The sequence below is a fragment of the Anguilla rostrata genome, chromosome 5 (genome assembly GCF_018555375.3).
Source record: "Anguilla rostrata isolate EN2019 chromosome 5, ASM1855537v3, whole genome shotgun sequence".
In the NCBI taxonomy this organism is placed as follows: domain Eukaryota; kingdom Metazoa; phylum Chordata; class Actinopteri; order Anguilliformes; family Anguillidae; genus Anguilla; species Anguilla rostrata.
Window position 1 is genome coordinate 15,776,052 of NC_057937.1, and position 20,858 is coordinate 15,796,909.

A 20,858-nucleotide genomic window follows, 5' to 3' on the forward strand; every position below is an offset into this window, starting at 1 on the left:
TCCACGGTTCAGGCTGTGCACTGGGGTGTGCTGAGCAGAAACTGCATTAAGCCGGGCTACGCTGGCAGATTTTAAAGCTTTCATGTAAAATCTGAAAGCGACCATCAGTCACTGCATCGGGAGCGACGAGAAGCTCACACCTCGTAACGTCCACTTTGGCCAAAACGGTACGTGCGTGCGTGAGGCTTCACAAGCACCGTCAAACCCTCGAGCCAGAGACCCGGAGAGACAGAGAGGACTTCCTGCGCAGACGACCTCTGAATCTGGCAGGCGGAAGAGAGTTTTCGCTCTCAAAGACATTAGGATTCAGCAGCGCTCCAGGACCTCAAAGACGAAAAAGACCTTGGAGTTTGATCGCGGGAATAATTACCCCGCCTCGTTAGCTCTGCCTGGTTTGAGCAGGCGAGGCGCTCCCGTGGAAACGGTTCTACGCTCCGTCTCCAGCCGCCTCTCAAGTTTCTGTTTATTTTTACGGCGGTCAGGCTAAGAACCCTGCCGACACCATTAACTCCTGCACAAATTGCTGGCCTCTGGCTAGGAGCGTCATCTCCACGCTAATTAACAGCACATTATGTTCAGGTGCGCGTGAGCCGCGTTAGTCATCAACGAAGGGGCTCTGTGTCCGTTTTGTAATCGGTGTCAAGTGTTTCAGTCGACCAAAACATAGCTTCTCATGGGATAAAAAGTGTTTGACTGGATTTTTTTTCTTGTAGAGCGATTAGCGACATGGTTAGATGTATTCCACTGCTGAACAGCTAGGTGTGTTCTGGCCAAGGCACTACAAGGACACTTCTTTGCCTGACACAGGAGTGAAGAGTTGTCAAGCCAGCCATCTGTAATCATTCACCAGGAGGAGGAAGCAGACTACTTTTTTTTTACGACAAACAATACCAAGATGCTATTTATTAAGCAACCCTGAGGAGGGTCAGATGTTAGGAAATTGTAGTTGACGTTGCTACCGAGCATTTGTAAAGACACTGCATTTGTTTGCACGGTTATCTATTAAACGTGTACACCCCCTTCCCCACTCCAGAAATAAACTGCGACGTCCTACTTAAAAGTACCAAACTGGAAGAAAATTATCCATGTAAGAAAATTAAGCTGCATATTTTAAGTTCTGGACTGATGCTTAGAAGCAACACAATGTCTTAACCATATAAAATGAACCCTGTTTCTCTATGAGGCGTGGCCACACATCACTCAGTTTCATCAGAAATGACCGTGCAGTCCTTCTTCAACAGTGAATGCTACGATACTCAGGATTTGGGGAACTGGACCTTCGGATAACCACCAAACTGTCTGATTAAAAAAGTACCTTTGTTCAGGAAGAAATCTTGAGTGAACATCAGAGGAAAATTGCCTCAACACCCAATAATTGCATTAGCCATTTTGAGCCAGTTTTTTTTTTCTTTTTTAAAAACCAAAGGTTAACATTTAATAATGAGCCAGCTCAGTGACTGGAAATGTTAACTGCCACTGAACTGAGCTTAATGTCATAAAAAAGCCATTAATGAGTCGATTCAATACTAATTTTCTTCACTCATATCACAGGGTGGCATTAAAAGGTTGCTAAGACCTCTAAAAACTCCGCATTTCATGAACTTTCGGAAACAAGCGACACCAAAGTCACCCTTTAAAATGCGTACGCAGCGTAAGGGGGATCAGATGTGATTTTACCAGCCATGCCTCAGACATCAATCAGAAAGCTGGGAAATGGTACAGTGTAACAGGGCTCATTCATTATCTGTGAACATTATAAACGTTATATTCTCTTGCGTATTAACATCCACATACAAACAGAAAGACTCTTCTGTTCTGCAATATCTTTCACAGTACAGACACAAACAGTATCTTCTCCTATGCATTACATTCACACAGAAAGTCTCTTCTATTCTGTAATACTGTATCATTCACATTAGACACACACAGACTCATCTCCTCTGTAATATCATTCGCAGAAGACAGACACACAGTCTCTTCTATTTTGTATAATCATTCACAGTACAGGCAGCTTCTTCTCTGTAGTCTTCACAGTACAGACACGTTTAAATAAACATACTACCTCAGAATTATAATCTGCTTCGAGTGAGCTATTTATGTCCATGTGTTGGTCTTGATGGCAAATCAAACCATCACGACTGAGTCAATAAATCTCTAACATTGACACATCCCTGTTATTTTTTTATTACTAATGTTAGTAACATATATTATTCAGCGCCAAGACTATGCATTTTAAAAATCTTTATTATTTTTTATTGATTAGAGATATCCAAAAAGTTACAAGCATCTCAGCCTTGATATATGATTACAAAATACACAAGTAAAGCACTTTTAATCAATCAATGGATGTCTTAAATTAACACACTTCCATTTCATATTCAAAATTCATTCCATTCCATATTCAAGATTCAAAATCAGGTTTCATGAGTGCATGCAGTAATATCATGCTACTTTACTGGAAATTAATGGTTCATTGACATTTCTACGCTCCACACAAACTTTCAGCAAAGTGAACACACGTATCCTTCTTTGAAGAAGCCGAAATCACGAAGTTGGCCAAAGCTTTATCTCATCAAACTGAATACTGAAGCCTTACATATGAGGTCGATCATAACAATATAATACTTAACACAGACAGGTAAAATAGGGTAAAATGTGCTTGTGCTCATAAAAATATAAAAAGTAAAAAAAATCAAAACAACAACAATCAATAAGAGCAACTGGTACTTTAAGTTTACGTTCACAAGTGCTCCAATTATAGGCATTTTTCATGTGAAGTCCATGTGAAAGTGTCATCCATATCAAAATATACCCATCAAATGTGCCTTGTTTCAGTCATGGTGAGCCAGAAGACACTATTGTGCAATTGTTACAGTATTGTATATGTTTGCTGCATCTAATAAAGAATCACAGCTCCAAATATTAAACTCATGCAGAACTTCCAAACATTTTTAAATGACAGTAACCGTTAAAATAACATATTTTTTTATTTTAATTCAGTATATTCCCCAAAATAAAGACTGGTTTCAGAATAACACAGCGTCGGAACACCAGTCTCCAAAGTACAAAATTTAACATTCGATTCTTCACCCTTGCAGAGACAGAATATCCTGAAACATATTGAAGTAAATATATTATCAAGACACTGCAAAATTCACACATCTGTAAATATACAAATCTTTTTTCTACACAGCTGCTATTATATATTGCAAGAATTTTCTATTTTATTTACAAATAGGCTGGCGTGAAATAAATTTCTCATGACGTTTTCAAAAGTTGACACATTTACAATATATTGCAGCATATTCCATTCCTGTAAGGGTCCTTTTACGTATGAAATTTGGTGGTTTTGGGGATGTGCGGGTTGATAAATATCTGATTGGGCGGTTGGTGCATAAGAAAAAGTATGCAATAGTGAGTCAGCATGTGAGGGGGCAGGGACCATGGATACCATGTATAAGTGGGCGGAGTCAGCGGCCCTGGCTACAGCATCTCCACGTAGTTCTCCGGGATGAGGCCCCTCCTCCCCTCCAGCTCGCCCTCCAACCAGCCCGGCTCCTGGGAGACGGTCACTGCGGAAGGGACACGGTGCAAGCGGAGGTCAGAGGTCAGGAGGCGGGGTCAGCGGAATTAGGAGCGGTCTGCTCGATCGGACAGACACGACGAGGGAAAAACAAACACGCGCTCCTAGCAAGTTTCACCCTGCGGAATCCCAGCCCAGCGACAATGGGGTTATACTGTAAGAAACGTTCGATAAGAAACGCGGTGACTTTCCTGTGAACCTCCTTACGCGTATCTACCGACTGCTGTGAATCGTCAAGCTGAAGCACAGTGCTGGGCCAAGATCTGATGAGCCCCAAAGACAAAAAAAGATTAAGGGGGAAGGGGGGAAAAAAAGTAGGAACCAAACCGGCTTTTTTTCAGCCGTGACACGCCATCTTCAAAGCGCTTGGTGTGAGAGAGAGACAGAGCTGTCAGGCTGGAGCAGGGAGCCTGCTGATTCCTGCCAGGTCCCACAGCTTTATGTGGCAAAACCCTGGTGTCTGAAATCTGCTCTGTATTCAGACACATTATATTGCACAGAGCAGCCACTGCTAATGGCTGGTGGGAGCAGTTGTTGACAAAATTGGGACACAAGGCCAGCCCATGGCTCCTGTTTTTTAACTTCAGGCATAAAAAGTGCCCAGATCCTCCTATTAGTGAATCGTTTGGCCTCCAATGGCGCTGACCCTGTGTGGCCTCGTCTGTACAGGCCCTGCAAGTGGACAGCTAGGGGAGATCAGATCTACAGAACACACTGGGGTGCAGCCTGGAGGAGCCCTCGTATCCCCATGTGGTGAGCCCAGTGAGATGCGTTTCACATGCTCTTCCGCTGGTCTCAGATCAGCCTCAATGCCCTGCACAGTGCACTTCACACACTCCTCCAATGATCTCAGATCAGCCTCACTGATCACTGCAGCGCACCTGACACGCTCCTACACTGATCTCAGATCATTCTGCGGTGCCTCTCGGATGCTTACCGTCACGGAATATGGCGCCAACTCGGAAGGAGAGCTCTGAATGGTGTTCGGCCTCACAGGGGTACACCGCCTTGGCCCTCCGGTTTGAGACGCTGTGAGACAGAAGGTGGTGACGGTATGATAAATATCTAAACAGCTGTATTCATGCTTGCCCAATGGCACAGATAGACACCCTGTCCTGAGACAGCAAGTCTGCCCTTTTGGCTGGACCAGTTTAAAAAAGCCATATTTTCTGGCTGTGACTGTGGGAGTGTGGCTGTGACTGTACGAGTGGTTGGGGGTGGGACTATGAATGTGGGAGTGGTTTGGGGTGTGGCTCTGGATGGGGCCTGAGAGGAAGTAGTAAGTTTAGGGCTACACTGCTTTGCACATGGAAAACTGAGGTACCAGCACTAAACTCCCATGACTGAAACACAAAGACGTGCCATGGGAGCTTCTTTCTGGGGGAATCTGATCCTGAATGGGATCAGCAGACAGAGGGAGCTGTGCCAGGCACCGACTGCGGAGATACAAGCCTGCACCTGTCTGCCGCCATTTCAGAGAGAGTGGAGGGAGAATTTCACTTTTTATTCAGTTAGGGAAACAAGGGGAGAAAAGTCTAGAAGCACACTCTGCACCAGGAAGGAAAACACACACACACATACGCTTGTTTATTCAATAATTTTCAACAAAGAGAAAAAAAAAAGCCGCCAAAGGACTTTGGTTAAATCAAAATACGGTTAATATTTTAGCCTCGACAAGGCATTTCGTATCAAATGGCTCAGGGAAAACTGCTGGAACTTCTGTCTCTTTTCTAATATTTATTTTTGCTGGCAGAATTTTCTGGGCACACGCTGACTTCGATATTTGATAAATATTTCATGCATTTACTCAGAGCAGGCAACAAAGACACATAAATTGGAAAAAGTTTTGAGAACTCCTGTGAAGCTCTGCGACGGAAACGCATTCACCCGGTGATTGACACAGATTGATAAGAGCTTGCTGACTGACTGTGCATAGTGCTTATGGAGACTGATAGGAAATGGGCGGAAACGGTGAGAAGGATTTATCAGGCACTGAATCGAGGGATGGGAACAGTACAGGAACAGCCAGGGCGTCGGCGGCGGTGAGCTCAGACTTCTCACGGGCCTGCGGTCACTAGCAAGAGAGTGTGCAAAAGGAGAGCGAGGAGAGAGAGAGAGGAAGAGAGGATGTTTACCTCTCCTCCTGCTTGTCCACGTCGGCGGCTGAGGTCGTGGGCGGGGCTGTGACCATGGGAGTGGTCGCGGGAGTGTTTGAGGGCGTGGCTGTGGGCGTGGTCCAACAGGCAGTGGAGGAGGCGGGTCCTTTGTCTGAGGTGCCAATGCTGAGAACACAAGCGACGGAACTGTGAGCTCCTCTCGTAAAACTCCCTGCAAGTGTTTTCAAATGCAATCTATATGGACAGGGCTGACTTACGAAGTCGCTTGGTCTCAACTGTATAATATAATAATATAAGACACAGGCACAGTCACAGATGAAAAGTAGAAAGGGAATTCATACACATATAGTAGGATTATATAGTCCTCACGTTTTTGCCTGCAAAAGATGAGCTTTGCTATCTGGTTCTTCCCCACCGTATTTTAACAGAAAGTTGATTTATTAGCATGAATCCCTTTTTGATAATATTGTTGCTATCGTTACCAATGCTCATCACATATACAGTATGCCTGGAGAGGAAGATAGAACTTTCATGAGAATGAACAAGGAAGCCTCTCCCGAACAAAGTGTTCTGTGGTGCATGAAGATTGTGTTAAAGTACATTTCACCCATTTAACTGGGAGTCACTGGGAGTCACAGCACAGGGAATGCTGGGCCTGAGCAGCACATGAGAGGACAGGTCCTTAGCAGAGAAGAGACCCTCGGTCAGAACAGTGGAGACCGAGTCAAAGTGTAGAGACTGAGAGTCACAGCAGTGGAGAGGTTTAGAGTCACAACAGCAAAGTATGACTGAGAGTCACAGCAGTGGAGAGGTTTAGAGAGTCACAGCAGTGGAGAGTATTAGAGGCACAACAGTAGAGACAGAGAGTCACAGCAGTGTAGAGGCTGAGGGTCACTGCAGCAGAGAACAGGTTCGGGACGTCAGGGGAGGGAAGGCCCTTTTGCGCAGCACGAGACATTAGCATTAGCATGAGCGGCCACCGGAGCGTTAGAGTCTGACAGAGAGAAAATGAGCAGGCCGCAGTGTCTAATGTGGATGAGCAACGGCAACACCTCCACCAGCAGTGCGGAAGGCAACGGGAGCCAGAGAAATCACACGGACGGATTAAATTCCCTCCTGCTAGTGCCCTGCTCTGCGCCGGAGAACGCCGTTTCCAGCTCTCTCTGAGAACAGAATCAGGCCTAATGAAGGGGAGCTGGTATCTCACTGTACTCAGATCAGTTTCATTAGTCCCTGCTCTTCTCCTCTGACACCGTACGGGCCAATTTAGAGCCATCTCTCAATTCTCTGCAGATATTATTTGCTGGAGCTCATTGTGTATAGGGATATAATGAGCCAGCACATTCTTTTTCTATTACAAACAGAGCGAGTGCGTTTTAAGGTTTTTTTTTGGTTTTTTCCTCCACAAGGGGAATACTCTGCAGTGGGACGGATGTGAACACAGTCACAATAACAGATTTTTACCACTGAAAAGTCCCTAAAAATATAGAGGGCATCTTCATACAGAATCGTAGATCATGCACCTACATTTGATGACACATTTATTTTTAGCCGAATCCATTTTTAATGTATAATCATAATTATGATCACTTGAGATTGGCTGCTAGTTATAAAGTTGGACCACAGAGTTCAAAGCACTGGAACCAAAATATTTAGCTTCATTAAGGACCCAGATCCCTTGGCTTTCTCTTTTCTTCCTCTAGGCTTCTTTAGGACACCAGACGAATGACGCAGCTTCCAAATCAAAACCCCCTTTCGGAACCTCTATCGAACATAACACAGCAAGGTTGAGGCACATCCTCATCAAATACTCGCGCAGAACATCAGCACTTTTTAGAGAGAGGGACGTTCATGTAGACGTTCATGTAGAGGGCACGATGAGGGCCGATCAGCTTCGGGATTTCGTCCCAACATTCGCTCTTCATTATTTAATTAGCCCCCAGGTCATTTTTGTGATAAAGCCATTACTGACTGTACATGTAGCCTTGCTGAAATTATTTTACTTGGTCTGATACAAGGTGAACTTGTGGTGTTCAGCTGTTTATGAAAATTAAACAAGAACAACGGGTCAGAAAACCAGCATGCACGTACACACGCACACACACACACACACACACACGCAGACAGACAAAGAGACAGACAGAGAGAAAGGCAGAGACACACACACACACACACACCCCCGCATAAACACACACATACACACACGCGTACACACACACACACTATTACACACACATCATCCATGTGGGACTAGACTTGTGCATCCCTAATGCACTGTAGGCAAAGTTTCACTTCTAAGTGTCTCAGTAACACTGAATAACTAGGCAGATAGATTGGTAAAACAAGGAAAGAAGGTGCGATAGTCCTTTAAATAGGCTGTCTGGCTCATCAGAGTTTACTGGTGAGATGGTAACAGTGTCCATTAGAGGGGACTGCTGCAGAGGGTGTGCAGGGAGCGATGGGACAGTCCTGGGCCCAGTCACCATGTGATTTATGTGCCTGCAGAGTCTGCTGGCCTCATCACACACAGACTAGGCGCTCACCTCTGCAGCACCATTTCTTATTCAGCTGCTACAGCCTGATCGGCACCCTGTATAATTCACACACACGTGAACACACACATACACACACACACACACACACACATATGCACCCATGCACATGCATGCACACACATGCACACACAACACAGCACACGCATGCAAAACACACACTGCCCCACACAATGATGCACACATCACCACACACATGAAGCATACACCAACACACACACACTGCGCATACACCACACACACACACATGCACACACACACACACACACACACACATGCGCGCACACACACACACACACTCAGCACACACACACACACACACACACACTCAGGCACACTCACAGGCACACACACACACACACACACACTCAGGCACACACACTCAGGCACACTCACACTCACACACACACACACACACACAGACAGACACACACACACACACAGGCACATGCACACACACACACACACACACACACGGACACGCACACACTGTGTTTTCTCTCATGCAGGCCCTTTACAGCTGACCTTGGAGAGCTGCGGAGCTAATGGGTATTCAAATTACTTCATGAAATGGCTGCTTTCAAATGATCACAGAATGAAATATGGTTGCTGGGGGGGAAATTGTTTTTCCTAAAAAAACGAAACATTTTTGAGTTAGGCTTAACCGAAGAAAATTGACTTAATTTAAACAGAGTATAAATAGCATTAAAAACAGAATCGCATTTGGAGTGCTTTTTATCTACAGCTGGGAATCAAATCTTGGTAGTCCCTCCACGGTGTCCTCAGCAAACATACAACGAGGGAAGAAAACGGGACAAATGTGAGCAGAACTAGCGCCATTGTTACACTGTACTTCTGTTTCTGTAAACAAGCCCATAAATCACACGTCTCGGCCGCATTTGTACAGAATAATCAGGCAGAGAGGCTGGAGCGGCTCGCCGCTTCTAAACAGTCAGACCGCGGGGATCCACAGCCCACGATATGGCACACTCAAAACCTGCTTAACCAATCACGAGGCGAGGAGAAAAAAAAAAGGAAATAAGCAGAGAGAATGATGAATCAGCATTCCTGACGCAACACGCTTGCAGTGTTTTGGGCCTCGCCGGAGCCCGGCGGATCGTTCACCTGCTCCGTTCGGAAGAGCCAGACGGCCTCGCTATGACTCAACGTTGCATCAGTCCGCAACAGCCGGACGGCGAATTATGGCACTGCTAACGTTCGGGAGGTTCATACACTTCGACCCAGATTGCGTGTGCTGCATCAGGCACTATCCAGAGCAGCTGAACATCTTACCGAAACGATTTGAGTCCCCGGTCAATGACCTCTGAGTTACGAGTCCGGTTCCATAACAATTACACAACGCAGCCGCCGCGCAGCTGACAACACAGCCTTCCGAGAGATAAGGCCGGGCTTCGCCCATTAGTCATGTTCCTCAGAACTGGCACCCTGCTGCTGGAACCCCTGGTATGTGATGACATTAGTGACACCCTCCAGTCAGCCTGTCGTTAGCTGGGCGGTGGCACTTTCGCACGCCGTGTCCAGTCTGGCCGCAGCTCCCTCGCGTAGTTTTTCATACACGGTTACCACAACAAATACCTCCTCGTTGGTAATATTTGCCTACTCTATCTCCCAGCATGCCTCACAGATGTGCTGGATACTACTGAGGGACAGAGAGGAAAAGAGGGCAATAGGAAGAGGAAGTCTATAAACTAAAAAAGTTATAAACTACAATAATCATTCTATATTATTATTTTAGATATTATTTCACTGGCACCCTCACCATTAGCATTAGAATATGTATGTCTCATTTTTATTAAAACATGTATAGTATTTCTTGTTTCTTGTAAACTACTTGAATGTTTCACTTTGGCTAACTGTCTGTATCTCAAGCCAGCAAAGCATGTTGAGTCGAAGTCAACTGTATTGATATACACACAGATTATGTATATAATGCAGAGAGAGATTGCAGTACATTTATTCGGCAGATGCTTTTATCCCAAGCAATACAATAAGTGCATACCGAAGGCCATTGGAACAACTACAAACACAGGAGTGATAAGGCACAACACTCGTTATGTAACAGTTAGCAATAACCATGAACATCAAGAGATGGTGTGAAAGAGTGACACACAGGGAGAGTGGTGGTGATGGGTTCCCGTCCCATCCCAGATACCCCCCAAACCCCCCCCTCCCCCCCGCTACAGGTGTGGCGGGAGCGGCGACTCACCCCGCGCTCCCCTGCAGGCTGGGCGGTTTCTCCGGCGGGGTGCCGCACGAGACGCCGGAGGACTTGGACGACACGGACTCGGAGCTGCCCAGGGACGCCCCGTCGGCCACGCAGTTGGAGCCGTCGCCTGCGCGCAAAGCCACAGGGAGAGAAAACGAGTCTACAGGACAGCCAACAACGACACCAGCAAGATCCACTGGAATCCGCACGTCTGACTACAGCTTTGACTGTACTGGCAAACTATAGCACTGTTCGAACATTACCGCTGTTCTGAACTAGCTCATGAGGGTAAAGTCAGCATTTAGAAGAAAAATCTCTCTAATAACCAGTAACATCGTATCAGAGAAACTACACCTCACAGCCATAAAGTATGACTTAACATAGGCTTTTCAAAAAACAAATCTAATCTACTTACTGTCTGGCAGGAATTCCAGACCACACATGCGTAGCATTATGCATACAAGCCTACTGAGCTCAAACAAAAGAGAAATCATGTTTTTCATAGCTGCAGCATCTTTAATACCGTGCCAACATATTGTTAACACGTTTGCTCAATTTTCTTGAATTGGTCACATCATTATTTCCATCTTTGTACTATTATACTATTTCCACCTTTAAACAGTATAATAACTTAATAACTCCTGGAAAAAAATACAAACATAGTACTAAGGTTTTAATTATGCCCAGCCTAACAAACTAACATTTCAGGAAATGGCAAAAGCAGCACAGTTACTGTAAACTTTGAGTGTCAGTGTGTTTTTTCCCGTTCAAGCAGTTTACTTGAGGTTCTGATCGATATCTGTTAAGAAGAGGGTGACCACAAATTCCAAAGCCCCTTTTGCTCTTCTGTGAGGTGACAAGCCCTTTGTAAAAGCAATTACTCTTCGTCCAGATGGAAGACAAAAAGATTTTTTAAATTACTGTTTATTTCACTGAAGAAATACTCAACAGTAAAAACCTGGTAGAATATAAGGAGCGAAACAGAGAAATATGGAGAGCACATGTATGTAGTTTATTCTATTTCAGAGTGGGGGGGTGTCTGTGACACCTTCAGTGTGTAAAGGAGGAGGGTCCATGTTTCCCTGCTCTCTTGGCCCTGGGTTTGAGTAGAGACCTGACTGCTAAAGCTTGTTTGAGATTTGAGAGGCGACAAAATCGCAGCGCCGCGACCGCAGTCTCGGTTGCGGTCGTCCGCAACGACTCCGACGCGGTCGACCGCACGCAGCCTAGATTTTGTGACCACACCACAGATATTACTGCAGACTAACAAGATGGCCGACTCTTACATTCCTTCCATCCTGTTTTTCTGACCTACAGGGAGACTGATTACATAATAACGAGAGCTTTCAGTAATTTGATCGTCCACTGGATTGTAATTTTTAATACAGCTACATGAAATTGGGATCAAATTGGAATGCACATAGAAAATGTGTTAAATTGTAATGTTTCAGGATCAATGGAAGAGAGTCAGAACTTTCAGGATTTAGAATAAGGATGTGACCATCTGGTTATCGACAAGACGGGGAAAATGAAAAAACAACAAGGAAGACTTAAAGGCATAACAAACCCACATAACCAAAATGAAAGCTTTAACACCACGGATGGCCAGTCTGTGTGTAACAGTGGGCGGGGCTACAGCTTCTCTTCCTGGAGTCCGGTTTGGCCCTCACCTGTCTGCGCGTCCTGCGCCGGCGGATTGTAGACCGCCAGGGGCCGGTTCTGCTGCCGGCTCTGCTTCCTGGACTGCCGGGTCGGGGCGGTGGGGGACGGCACGGTCGTGGAGGGGGACGTGTCAGGAGCGTCTCCAAAAATCTGGAACCACCAGTTAAAATGAAGAGAAATTTGTCAAAAAATAAATAAATAAAAATAAATAGCACGATGCATGTAAATTAGTCAAAATGACATAGTTGGGAATAACTTCATTTTTAATGTGAAAAGTGTGCATACACTGACATTGCAAACTGTACATGACAGAAGTATACATAAACTGGCATTCTCAGCGACTCAATATATTGGCAATTTCATGATCATTGAGTGTCTACTGTGTACCTGTCCCAAAGCGATTTATGAATGCATAAAGGCAATTACAGGTACAGTGCAGTGCAGTGGAACTGGAAAACACAAACTAACTGACGAGTTAGCAAATGTCATTCTGCTAACCCAATGAGATCATACACTGCAGACAGAAAGATGGCGTTGAACAGTCGGTTTCTTTGAATTCTGTAAATCCTGCAAGGCACATAAAACAAGCCAAAAAAAGCCCCCCCAAAAAAAAACAACAAAGACGAATTTTGAGTTTTGACACGACTGCGCGTAGGAGGCGATGTAAAACGCCGCGCGTACTCGTCTTGACCCTGGAAGAAAAAGACACGCAGAAAGCTAGAGACACAAAGACGCGTTCTAGACGATTCTGCTGTTCGTGGGTAACTTCGTATTGTGACTTTAAAAGCAGAGAGCCGATGACGGGAAAAGTGATGACTAGCGTCTGATGAGAGAAAGAGCGAGACAGACGAGGGGAGACGGGCGGGAAACCTGACGCGGCCCACGCTGCGCGCCTGCAGCGCCTCCCCGTCTGCACAGACGGACCCGAATGCAAAACAGCCTCCGCCGGCAACCTGCGGGACGGCAGCGGTCTGCAGAAGACACGGCTGCCGAGGAGAGTCTGGCGAGCAGAGCGTCTGACTGAGAGGAGACGGTTCTGCTGCGAGGAGAGAGAGCCGTAGAGGGAGGAAAGCGCTTTACTGTGAGGAGCAACTCTTACAGGGATGAGAGAGTATTACTGAGAGGAGAGAGTGGTACTGTAAGGAGAGAGTGTTACTGTGAGGAGAGAGTGTTACTGTGAGAGTCACTAACTGGGAGGAAAGCGCTTTACTGTGAGGAGTGAGAGAGTCTTAGTGTGAGGAGAGAGTGGTACTGTATGGAGAGAGTATTACTGTGAGGAGAGAGTGTTACTGTGCGAGTCAGTAACTGGGAGGAAAAAGTTTTACTGTGAGGAGAAACTCTTATAGGGATGAGAGAGTCTTAGTGTGAGGAGAGAGTGGTACTGTATGGAGAGAGTATTACTGTGAGGAGAGAGTGTTACTGTGCGAGTCAGTAACTGGGAGGAAAAAGTTTTACTGTGAGGAGAAACTCTTATAGGGATGAGAGAGTCTTACTGTGAGGAGAGAGTGTTACTGTGAGAGTCAGTAACTGGGAGGAAAAAGTTTTACTGTGAGGAGAAACTCTTATAGGGATGAGAGAGTCTTACTGTGAGGAGAGAGTGTTACTGTGAGAGTCAGTAACTGGGAGGAAAAAGTTTTACTGTGAGGAGAAACTCTTATAGGGATGAGAGAGTCTTACTGTGAGGAGAGGGGTACTGTGAGGAGAAAGCATTACTGTGAGGAGGGAGTGGTACTGTAAGGAGAGAGCATTACTGTGAGGAGAGAGTGTTACTGTGAGAGTCAGTAACTGGGAGGAGAAAGTTTTACTGTGAGGAGCAACTCTTACAGGGATGAGAGAGTCTTAGTGTGAGGAGAGGGGTACTGTGAGGAGAAAGCATTACTGTGAGGAGTGTTACTGTGAGGAGAGAGTGTTACCATGAGTAGAGTCAGTTACTGTGACGACAATTTCACTGTGAGGAGAGTTTAACTGTGAGGAGTTTTACTGGAAGAAAGTTTTACTGTGAGGACAGACTGTTATTGTGAGGAGAGTCCGTTACAGTAATTCGAATTTTACTGTGATGAGTGTTGTACTGTGAGGAGAGAGTTTCACTGTGAGGACAGACTTTCTGTGACGAGAAATTCTTACTGTGAGGGGAGGGAGTCTTTCTGTCAATGTTACCGTGCATACAGTCAAAATGAGAAAAGAGTAACTCTGACAGATCAATGAGTCTCAACTGGCCTCTCACAGAATCCCTAGGTTTTATATTGGTTGGTATTCAAATGCAGAATTACTGTGCCAGAAAGTTAGTCCCAGACAGACAATTTAACATTGTAAATGACAACACACAGAACTGGGAAATTGTGTGTTTGTGGAGAGCCCATGAAAAAAAGAAACATGGCTTTGCTTTTACTGTATATCAAATTAAAAAAAGAAAATACAGTCATTATGCATAATGGATTGTACAGATGAACAAGAATAAAAACAAATGAATGGCACTGAAAAAAGGAAAATCCCCCTTTCAGCGGTCTAGCTTAAAGGTCCCGCACGGGCCAGATTTTTATTTTTTTTAAATACCACACCCGTCTGCTCCCGCTGCTTCTCTTGCCGCACCCTTTTCTCGCCACACCCACCCACGCCCACCGATCTTTGTCCCCGGCCCTCCAGCACGCCTGTATGCGTATAGGCGGGATATAGCTCACTCCACAATTAAATAAGTGCGGTTTGCCACACCATATGCCCATCTGACACTTCCATTGAAATACAGTGGAAAAACCATTTACAGCGATTTAAGGTTTAACAACATTAAGACCACAAATTGACTATAATCTACATCCATTTAGACAGGAAAAAAAGACATTTACAAAAGCCTTGAGAACATTTTATTAGCCTTATTTGGCATTAGATTGATGCGCCACCGTATATTTCTTAAGTTGCAGTGTAAGTACAGGATATCGCTCGCTGAAGAGGGTCTCAGCATGGTGCGTCTCTCATACAAGATACGCCCACGCATGCTGAACGCTCTCTCAGAGGGTGCACTGCAGGCTGGAACGGAGAGCGCACGTCGAGCCAAGTAGCTCTGTGAAACCGCAAACGATGAGTATTGCACCACGGCAAAACATGTCTGGGTGTTGAATTGAGAGTAGGGTCTAGCTCAACTGGTGGCTAATCCCCAATCTACGTCTCAACAGACCTTACGCCTGTGGCTGCAGTATCTGTGGGTCCGTTCTCCCAGTCTGAAAAGGAGAACTTTTTTGGGGCTGCGGGTTCATCCTGGGCCCCAGCACTGGATGTGGATGGGACATGCTTCTCCTGATTCAAGTCTGAAGCCTCTGTTGTTACTTGGTGACACGCACCATCATCAAACATCTTCAAGATGCGTCTTCAAGCATCTTCAAAATTTGAGAAGCACATCTTTGAGAAACGCACACCTTTGCTTTGTCAGACGATACCGACTCCAGTCTTGCAGCTGTGCAGTGTCTCATTGGTCAAACTGACCAAGGCAACACGACAGGGCAACGTCGTCTGATTCAATGCCATTAGAGGCATCCTTGAATGGCTCTGGGAATGGTATAACTGTTTGCAGGGTGTTAAAGTCTATGCAGTCTGTGATTATCCGTGAGTAGCACAGAGCCAAAATCCTCATATTAATATGAAGCACAGACTGACGAGTCATAGTTTGAATTCCATCTCACGTCAACAGACAGTTTCAGTGAGGTGTTCAGTCTCCCTTGCTGGCCAAAGTGCTTGAAAGAAGCAACCAGCTTCTTCTTTTTTTTAGATTTTTTTTTTTACATCTGTTAGTATTGGGGAAATTCCAGGAGACCACTCCATTACCTCAGCTGAGAATGCGCTGGTCAAAATCACATTTAAAATGTGTACTTTGCAGTTGCTTGAATCCACGTAGAGCTGCCACAACATTAGCTGCTCGGTCTGTGACGAACAGAGTCTGGCAGCCCATGCAAACTGGATCGATTCCAAGCTTTCAGAACTACTTTCAAACGATCTGAAACTTTCAAAACGATTCAAAACAAAGGGGAGCACGGTCGTTCCCCCCCCCCCCCCTTTTCACTGTGTCACCTTCAAATGGTGCTGCAAACAGTATCCAGGAGACAAGTTTGAAATGATTATTAATGTAGTGAAGGTAGCTGACAGGAATGACATTTTCCTGTAATTTTCTGTCCAAATGTCAGCGGTTATGGCACATTCATATCTTCCTATAGTTTGCTGTATTTCCACGATGACATCGTGTTCAATTTCCAGGGCTCTTTCCTGTATGTTACGGGAGAGAGCGGTCGGGGGGGGGGGGAAGCACATCCTCCTGCACATCACGCTGTTCGAACTTCGACCCCGCGTTTACAAAACGCTGTGCTAGGGGAATGAATCCACCTCCCAGCAACAGCGTCATACGGCCAAAGATCAGAAAAAACAATAACATTCCACCTTATAAGGTAACATACCCCCCCTCCTCCCACCCGGGCAATCCAGACAGTCAATCCATGGTTTGATATGCCTGACTTGTGACCATGGCAAGACAATATCCCTCTGAATTTGTTACACTGTACAAACGGCAGTTGGTGGCCTGTGGTATCCACAATAGTCAAGATGATTTCCCACACCTCCGAATTTTCTTGTTTTTGATTGCAATTCCATACTCCATTGTAGACCAATTCCATTTTAGACCATTCTCAATATCTTTGATGTAACAATTTGTCTCACCCACCATTTTAGCGGTGTGTTTGTCTTGTCAAGCTATCAAGTTAAAACATTGGTAGCGGCCATTACTGTAATGCACTAAATGAAGGTAATATACTGTAATGTAATGCAGAGTCAGCCCTATTACAGGAGCTGAGGGGTGGAGTCATGCCTCTTGAAGGAGTGGAAAGGCGAAGTCAGACCTCTAGCTTGTGTGTACGAACTGGTGTAGTGAGGTGAACACCCACCTTCTCCTGGTTCTCAATCAGGACCTCCACCACAATGTTCTGGAACTTGAGGTCCATGATGGCAGCAACGGTCTCCTCTTCAGGCCTCATGAGGGTGGGCCCAAACACCACACCCAGGTTAGCAACTGTCATCAGGTTCTGTTTGCTGTGGGCCGCCACACTGTAGGAGATGGAGGGGGGAGGGGGGATATGCTGCAGGATTATTTTGACTATTTCTACAGAACTGCCTTGGTTGTGTGTCATTTTCTGTGAAAAATGATCGGCCGGCTTTTTAGGGCCCGAGGGGAAGAGATTATGACATGATGTACTCCCATTCGTTTGGGAAAGACTCTGTGACGTTACTAAAAATGCCTGTAAAATCTCAATCTGGTATAATCCCAGTTTCTGAGCTCCATTCTGAGGTCTGACATTGCAATCCCATTTTGGAGGCAAAACACTAATCTACTGCTTAGGAAATCAGACTTTAATCCCTCCTAGATCTATTTCATCAAAGTGCCACCAACTGGCCTTTAGGGGTGGGGCTTCAAATTGTCCCCGCTTCCCCCTTTCTAAAAAATCCTCTCCCTTCAGAGTGTCCTGCTACCTAGCAACAGTGGACCCGACTCTCTTCGGTACGCTTACCTGTCCAGGTGTTTCATCAGCAGTCCCAGAACCACCCGGTTCTTCTCAGGTAGCTTATGAACCAGGTAATGAATGGCCTCCACACGAGACTCTGGACTTCCACACTCTGTTCGTGTGAAGATGAAGGACTGGTTATTCATTTAATAAACATTGAATAAATGCATATGCATAAATATGAATAAATGCATATTTTGCACTGCAAAATAAACTGTATAATGTAAAAATGCATAAGCAAAAAATCTGCACAATGAATGATCTAAATGACAGTTTCCTGCTGAAAAATTCTTAACAACTCAAGCACCATATCTCACTGTAAAACTGCTTACTACTTCACTGTATGACTGTAACGCGGTGCAAGAAACATGCGAAGTGTATGAAAATGTGAAGTGTATGAAAATGCAGCCGTGAAAATGAAGTGTAAGTAAAAAAACTGTTCTGGCCAGCACTGACCCAAAAACTGCAGGCTTTCTGGAGCAGCCAAGTGCCTCGGTGCCCTTTCCCACAATGAACCCATATCAAGCTCTACTCTTACTCTGATCTCTCCCCTAGAATATCTGGCAACCAAAGATGGCGGGGAGGGTAAGGTTGATCAAAAGTTGTCACAATTCTTTGTTGTTTTTTTTTTTTTCTAATAGAACTTACCCTGAAGCCTGTTTAAAGCCACTTCAAACCCCAAGCGCATGGAAGCAGAGAGTCTTATTGAATATTCACAATAGGGTAATGTTTTCTTGGAGGCCACGGACAAATAAGTAGTATTTAATAAGCCGCCCAATTACTTTAGCAGGGCTATCTAGGACAGGGATTCTCTGCAGATGATAATAACATAATTCAGGTTTAAATGCTTAAAGCCACAGAGGCACAGATGGCTACAGCAGGACTGCAGAGATAGTGGAGGTCTGGAACCTGTCACATGTACACGCTGCCGCGTATTAAACCTCCTACAGGAGGATCATCGCCTTAAATTTGCTCACCCCCTCCAGGGTCTGACAGTAGGCGCCCACGCATCCCTCCCCGCTCATTATAACAGGAGTGACAAGGGTTTCAACGCATTCTGACACCCTTCAGAAAATATTTATTACTAATCCATTGGTGCTTTCGGAGCCAAAACATTGGACAGAACTGATAAAACATTTAATCGTGATCCCATTAATTCCCAGCAAACAGATGGCATTTTCCAGAATAAACCTATAATAAATTTATGTACAGTACACCTGCAGTTTTTATTGCTAATGATTGGTTACCATGGAAAAAAAGTCTGCATGCAGAATATCAGACTAATTATATTTTATATCCATATGAAACCCTACGAGTTATGAAAATCATAAACCAATTAGGATATGCTCAGTAAACACTCCTCAAACATTTCTCTGCTTCAGAGAGATAGACTTTGTCAAATATACCATAATATTTACTTGAGGGGACTTTAGAGCCTCTTACAACAGTCAGTTTTCTTATAAATAGTTCTACATTTTTATCCAAATTTTATCCAAATACACAGAGTTGCACCCCATATTCACTCGCTTATACACTAGTGCCGTCGCAAGATACACACATTGTATCATTGCAGGCTACACACACCACAGGCACGTCCGCGTCTACCAAGATAGATATTAACCCGTATAGAGCCACACTACTGGCGGAAAGAGGCTACAGCCTCTCATTTGCAGTCTCCTTCAGCCTCCTCCTATGTATAACTGTTCCAGTAGCGCCAGGTAAGACTGCGTGCATTCCTTCGCTACTCAAAAGCTTCCGCTGTTGGTGTATCTGAGGGGATTCTTACAATACTGCATACACCGGCACTGGGCTGCTAAATGAAATTTTACAGTAAGTTACAGTATAACAGTAAAAGACTATGGGGCCCATCCACACATTGGAGCACTGCCTTCACAGGACAGACCACACAGCGGGTCACAACGTTTGAGGTGTTTCGTTTATAGTTTCCACAAGCTGTCAACACAGCAGTTTCGAGAGCAATAGCGAGTCAAAATGACACAGTGATGTTTTCAGTTTTTCGCCACTTTTATTAACAACAGAGATGAGCGCATAAGATGAAATGTTTGGCCACGTAGCTTTCATAATATACAAGGCTGAAAACATTTGAATCTGTTTTCCATAACTTTGAAATGGTGAAAACAATGCTTATTTGTGCAGCTGATAATATGGATCATATTCCTGAAATGTACTGTAATAACATAATATCCTCTCTGATGCTGACAGAAAAATTGGAAATACCCCAAAAAGGAATAAAATCTATTTTTGATGCTTTTTCCATTTTGGCAATGGCTGGTCTTTTTGCAGTCCTCCAGGCCTTCGTACAGAGCGAGTTTGTGAGCGTGAGAGTGGTAAAGTAACCAGAGAGAACAAGAAAAGATTCGTTTCTCCAGAATGCTACGCTAATTTTCCAATTGAGATGGACTGGATCTCCTTTGGGAAAATTAGCTTCAAGGAAACACACTGCTGAAGTACCCCTCAACACGAAACATGGCGGCTGGACAGTAATGCTTTTTGGCTGCTTTCTTGGCTCAAGACCAGGACACTGAGTCAATATGATTCCACCATGTATTCCACGCAATGCCAGAGTATTCTGGAGCAGGGCTGCCCACAGGGTTTCTTCCCAAAGTACTCAGAAAAAAAGTAACCATAACGGTAGCATGAATACTGGCTCAGCCATTAAATAGACTTAGATATTGATTTGCAAACTTTTAATGTTTGTAGGTAGCTGAATTTCACAATTTAGCTGAGTTACAGAGAACGCACTGTATATACAGCTGGGTGTGCAACCAAAATTCTACCGAGATGCCTTGAAAGGGCACTTTTTAACAGCACTCCAAGCTCCATAATGTTTGGGACAATTACATTTTTTCTTTTTATTCTTGATTCGGCTCTGTGCTCTGAAATTTTTCAGACTTGTAATCAATTTGTTAAAGTGGACACTCTCAGCTTTTATTTAAGGCTGGTTTCACCATGGAGAAATCAGAGCACTCTTTATACGTAGTCCCCCCTATTTCCGGGCACAATGATGTTTGAGACATAATAATGTTCTATAAATGAAATTAGTCTTGTTTATGTTGCATGTCCTTTACATGCAATGACTGCTTCAAGTCTATGACCCACAAACATCACCAGGTGCTGAGTATCTTCTCTGATGGTGCTTTGCCAGGCCTGTACTATAGCCAT

General features: G+C 44.8%; 1 protein-coding gene across 2 annotated transcripts in view; it reads right to left on the minus strand.

Moving 5' to 3' along the window:
* Positions 1-2,226: 2,226 nt before the first annotated feature.
* The window catches only part of LOC135254813 (rho GTPase-activating protein 10-like), a 50,490-nt gene continuing 31,858 nt past the window's right edge, over positions 2,227-20,858 (minus strand). For both annotated transcript variants that reach the window (XM_064335336.1, XM_064335337.1), the window contains exons 17-23: positions 17,682-17,787; positions 17,061-17,220; positions 12,150-12,291; positions 10,480-10,606; positions 5,719-5,865; positions 4,521-4,612; positions 2,227-3,572 (exon numbers count right to left, since the gene is read on the minus strand). In XM_064335336.1, the coding sequence (XP_064191406.1) occupies positions 3,484-3,572; positions 4,521-4,612; positions 5,719-5,865; positions 10,480-10,606; positions 12,150-12,291; positions 17,061-17,220; positions 17,682-17,787 (863 nt within the window). In that variant the 3' untranslated portion in view covers positions 2,227-3,483. The remainder of the gene's footprint in view (positions 3,573-4,520; positions 4,613-5,718; positions 5,866-10,479; positions 10,607-12,149; positions 12,292-17,060; positions 17,221-17,681; positions 17,788-20,858) is intronic.